At 37.1% G+C, this 5,403-nt stretch overlaps 2 protein-coding genes across 3 annotated transcripts in view; one reads left to right on the top strand and one right to left on the bottom strand.

Annotated features, from left to right (window-relative positions):
• Positions 1–5,080, bottom strand: part of slc25a27 (solute carrier family 25 member 27) — a 6,046-nt gene extending 966 nt beyond the window's left edge. The window contains exons 1-8 of the mRNA XM_016469336.1: positions 5,003–5,080; positions 2,178–2,284; positions 1,841–2,029; positions 1,617–1,701; positions 1,407–1,529; positions 572–684; positions 402–486; positions 230–322 (exon numbers count right to left, since the gene is read on the bottom strand). Coding sequence (XP_016324822.1) covers positions 230–322; positions 402–486; positions 572–684; positions 1,407–1,529; positions 1,617–1,701; positions 1,841–2,029; positions 2,178–2,262 — 773 coding nt within the window. The 5' untranslated portion in view covers positions 2,263–2,284; positions 5,003–5,080. The remainder of the gene's footprint in view (positions 1–229; positions 323–401; positions 487–571; positions 685–1,406; positions 1,530–1,616; positions 1,702–1,840; positions 2,030–2,177; positions 2,285–5,002) is intronic.
• Positions 4,186–5,403, top strand: part of LOC107675112 (costars family protein ABRACL) — a 4,532-nt gene continuing 3,314 nt past the window's right edge. The window contains exon 1 of one of the 2 annotated variants that reach the window (XM_016469339.1): positions 4,186–4,313. The gene's annotated coding sequence lies outside the window, so the exon portion shown is untranslated. The remainder of the gene's footprint in view (positions 4,314–5,403) is intronic. The other variant, XM_016469337.1, reaches the window with a different exon arrangement.

Below are 5,403 nucleotides of genomic sequence, written 5' to 3' on the forward strand. Positions count from 1 at the left end.
CTGGGTCAGCTGGCCAATCAGAGCAGACTGCGCTTGTCGGAAGGAGGGACTTTGTAGAAAACTAAGCGTTTGACAGAGGCGGGGCATAGAGGACCTACAATAATGTACAGTATTTGAAAAATAATGTGTTTTTTGAACATTAAAGCATGTCAACATATTCTGTTACACCAAATACACAAAATAATGATCTTTAAAAAAGCATCAGCTTTGAAAAATACACGAAACTAACCTCCCATTTGAATCCCGTGGCTGGTTCATTACTCTAGTTTTCACCACATCAGCTGGTGTTCCCATAATAGCTGCAACCAATCCTGAGCATATGCTGTAAAAATGTTTTGGAACAAACTGTTGAACATGACATTATTATGTGTGGCAACATTAGTAGAATAGCAAAATTTCACCTGGCCAATCCATGACAAATGCTGTTGTCTGGTATGGAGGTGTTTCTCAGTAGAAAATGCTTTACGGTATCGTATGTCATGAGATCTAAATGTGAAATAAAATGAAAAATATTTGACGTAAAACAAAAGGGCAGCTGACAACTGATTTCTAGAAGTCTTGGATACTGTACCTCCTAAATTGACCAGTGCAGCTCTCTGAACATTGGGAACCCATCCAGCCCAAAGGCCTCGTATTCCTCCTTCTGCTACGATCTTCGTAAATGCGTGGTAAACCCCATGTACTCTGTCAGTTTAAAAAAACGGATGAATTAAGGGAATCGTTCACCCAATCATTTACTCACCCTCAGACCATCCAAGATGTAGATGAGTTTGTTTCTTTATCAGAACAGATTTGGAGAATTTTACCATTTCATCACTTGCTCACCAATATATCCTCTGCAGTGAATGGGTGCCGTCAGAAGGAGAGTCCAGAAAAATCCACAATTTATGTAAATAAACCACAAGCTGCATGTTTGTAATAAACAAGTTCATCATTAAGACGTTTTTAACTTCAAACCATTGCTATGAGTCCTCTATCCATAATATTGCTTTCTCCTGTGAACATCGCTAAACAAGATTAGAGTAGATTTTGATGTAATAGGACAACAGGGGATGGACCTTTTCATCTGAGGAATTGTTATTATGGATTATAGACTCGTATTTTGGCCAGAAGCGATGATTTAAAACACCTTAATGGTGTATTTGTTTCTTATAAACGCAGCTTTTCACTAACAAGATGTTCATTGATTGACTGGAGTTGTGTGGATTACTATGATGTTTTTATCAGCTCTCATTCTGACGGCACCCATTCACTCCATTGGTGAGCAAGTGATGTAATGCTGAATTTCTCCAAATCTCTTCAGATGAAGAAACAAACTCTTCTACATCTTGGACGGCCTGAGGGTGAGAACATTTTCAGCAAATTTAAATTTTAGGGTGAACTATTCCTTTTAGCCTATGTCTCACCTTGGCGGCTTCCCTTCTAGACGGCGCCTGCCCTCCATTTGCATCTGAACCTTCACTAGATCTGTTGGACTAGCGATGAACTGGCCCAAGGCACCTGATATCATACTGCCGATCACTGCTTTCCTATACACATCACAGAACATATGCTGATCCCATCTATTTAGACGTTAATCACTGTCCTGTTTCATATTTCACCGATGTTTCCCTCACCAAACTGGAAAAACGCCATCTTCAGATCTTCCCAAAACAGATTCCCTGAGCTGTTCATAAGCTAACATCCTGCCGCCTGAATACACTAAAAGTGAGGAATTCCAAAGGTCAGAAGGGGATTCAAATACATGCATTGAATTATTCAGACAAGTGCATTACAATTTTATTCTGTACATGCATACAACACAGTTTGTTAATAATGCTCATTGCAATTAACATTTTACCTATATGTCTGTAGATAGCTGGTGTGACCCCTTGCCACAATTTCAAGGGCCCCTCTTCTCGCACTATACCCAGAGCTGTGCTCAGCATGCCCCTGTATTTTGGAGGCTGTACATTTCCACCATGCTGTTGGGAACTGCCTTCACCCTGTATCTGAAGTCTGGTTTTGATAAGGTCCAGAGGAAATGTGACTAAAATAAAAAATGGTATAAACACACACACACAGAAGTACACTCAAATTATTATTAAAATATACTGTATTGTAGATATTGATTTATATGAAACGTTTTTTAAAAATTAAATGTATTATTTTAAAAGCTAGAAAGGATGTGTAGATACCTAATTCTGCAACAGTTGCAGCACATGCTGACAGAGTGAACTTTGATACTCGGGGCCACCGCGAATTTTCTTGTACTGGAGACATTGCAGGTGTCCTCTTATTCCCACTGAAAAGAGTATTTATGAATGTAATTCTAAAACGATTTCCCAAAAGAACCACGAGCCTGGAGTGTATGCTCAAGTGTTTACACTGTATAACACGGGACTACGACCTTTAATAAGAGGCGAAGCCGTGTTTTTAAAGCCATGCCGGTTGGTCGGTGTAGTTATCGACCCCCTTACGTAATACGTTGTAGACTACAAAAGAAGCGTCAGGCACCAAAAACCACATTTCCCACATTTCAAAGGGGCGTCGACAAACCAACTAAACGTGCCTAAGACCGTCATTTTCGTACGCATGCGCTTTTCGGCGGCATGAGAAATAATTTTTAAATAGCTAGAAAGAGCACATTCGCATTCTATCCATCCATCCATCCATCCATCCATCCATCCATCCATCTATCTATCTATCCTTTTTCCAATTTCATATATAGGCCTACACATCAATATTATATTAACGTTGAATTGTCCAATACACAAAAATAATTTAGTTAGCTTGTTGGCTGCAAACCAAACATCACCGTAATAGCAGTAATCAGAAAAATAGTTTTATGTAGTGAATCTGATTTTGCTGCTTGCAAAATTCCACATACACAGATGCAAATATTCAAACTCCAGACCTCTCTTTTTTTTGTTTTCATGAGAGAATTTGAGCAATACCTGATCCAATTGTCTAAGAAAAGCTTGAAAAACTTGATCTGTTTGTAACTCCTTTCCTATCTTTAATGAAATGTCTCAAATTGTTTATTTTCAGTTTGCAATGTATTAAACACCCCCTTTTTCTTTTTCTTTTTTATTGTCTATCATTTTTATTTGTTGATATTTGTATTGCTGTTTTTGAGCATTGATAAAAACTAGCAGTAATCAATAATAAATTGCTGTTTACTGCCATCTGGTGTCTTGTAAATGAACTTTCATATATAGTTCCAACATTTATGGATGACAGCATTTTCATGGAATGTTGCAGTAAATATCGATTATATTAAAATAATAAATTAGTATTACTTGTATTATTTACTGAACAAACGTATAATAATAAAAGTTTAATACAATTTGCATAGGTTATAGTCAGTGTTGGGGGTAACGCATTACAAGTAACGCGAGTTACGTAATCAGATTACTTTTTCCCAAGTAACTAGTAAAGTAACGCATTACTTTTTAATTTACAAGAAAATATCTGAGTTACTTTTTCAAAAAAATAACGCCAGTTACTTTGTTTTCCCATTTACATGACGTTTGAACATGATGTTACTGTAGTTCTAGACTAAATGTGAATGTGCATTAATTCATCCCACTCGCAAAAAGACACAGATTTAGTATTCATCAAAATGAATTAAAACAGTGAAATGCAAACTCAGAATATGACTCAAACCTGCAATAATTAAATGTTAAATAACACAAATGTATCTAATCCCATTTTATTAACCAATATCTTTGCTGCTGACCTTTGATGATCCAGTTCAACCATACTAATAAGCAAAAATGACTTTAGATAAACTAACAATTGTGCTTCATTGTTTTTTTTATTGCTGAAGAGTGTTGAACCTTCTTCTCCTGTGTTCTACTGTACAGACGTGAATTTACTTTTCCTTCAGCCTGAGGTTTACAATATTGTAATGCATTACTTTTTAAAGTAACTTTCCCCAACGCTGGTTATAGTTTATTTTAATTGTCAAAACAAGCTATAGAACAAAGAGTTAGGCCTACATTATTAGAATTACAGATGTCGATTAAAGCAGCTGTTTAATCTGTTATGTCTACTTTTAATGTCAGTATCTTTTACACGTAGCATCAATCGTCCAGAAATTATAATTTTTTTTTTAGATATGTCATCACTCAGCGGCATAGTATTAGGGCCTCTGCCATTACAAATTTATCAAAAAATTCACTTTAGGTTAACAAATGACTTTGTAACTAGTTTTAATGTAAAGAGGGAAGTTTAACGTGACGTCACACACACAAAGCCATCTATGGTAGTGCTTTCTCATCGCAATCAGCCTATAGTCAGCAGAGCGGCGGCACGAAACCACCACAAAGGTAAGTATGTTGAACATATATCTGCTTTGTAATGTTTTTGATGTTAATGAATTATTTATCCGAATACATGTATTTTTTTCCCCAGTGGAGTTATGGTTTAATAATCCAGAATCTGTATGGAAGCCTCTTTGATGCGGTGTGAATGGCTTTACGCACAAAAAGTGTTTGTTTGTTTATTTATTTATACTTTATGGAATTCAACCTGTGTGGTGATAGAATTCAAATTATGTGTGATTCACAATGTGCTTCAATGCAATTTTTCACACATTTCTTTCACTTTCAGTGTTCAGATTAATACTTCCGCATTGCTTGATCAAATGATAATCCTCGTGCTCTACGAAAGCCGTGCAGACTTTTACTAATTATGCCTCATTATGTTTAATCAACGGTATGGCATGCAGGCCACACGTATTATTTTCTCAATCAAAATTCAAGATGATAAGTAATTATAATCTTTATATGGTCAGCCTACAATAAACCGGTGGGTTGCGGCGTTGCAATTCCCAACTCATCCAGAGAGGGCGCTAAATGACGCGTGTAAAGAATGAATATCTAAATCAGTTTAGCTATTTATTATTCAGCACGTGTTTACTGTTGTAATCCACGTAAGAATGCTTAGGACGCTTTAAACGAACTATTATTTAATATTCCAGTTGCAGTTTTTGAGTAAAATGTTTACATATTCAAACTTTAATCAGCATTGCATGACCCAAAGATAGACTATAGCAGGGATCCTCAAATCTGGCCCACGAGATCCACTTTCCTGCAGAGTTTAGCTCTAACCTTAATCAAACACACCTGAGCATGCTAATCAATGTCTTCAGGATCATTAGAAAATCACAGGTAGGGGAGATTGATCAGGGTTGGAGCTAAACTCTGCAGCGCATTGGCCCTCCAGGGCAAGATTTGAGGAACCCTGGACTATAGGAATCTCAGTATATCCTAAAGCAGGGGTGTCCAAACTCGGTCCTGGAGGGCCGGTGTCCTGCAGAGTTTAGCTCCAACTTGCCTCAACACACCTGCCTTCAAGTTTCTAGTATGCCTAGTAAGAGCTTGATTAGCTGGTTCAGGTGTGTTTAATTGGGGTTGG

Source organism: Sinocyclocheilus anshuiensis, unplaced genomic scaffold, assembly GCF_001515605.1.
Source record: "Sinocyclocheilus anshuiensis isolate Anshui unplaced genomic scaffold, SAMN03320099.WGS_v1.1 scaffold776, whole genome shotgun sequence".
In the NCBI taxonomy this organism is placed as follows: domain Eukaryota; kingdom Metazoa; phylum Chordata; class Actinopteri; order Cypriniformes; family Cyprinidae; genus Sinocyclocheilus; species Sinocyclocheilus anshuiensis.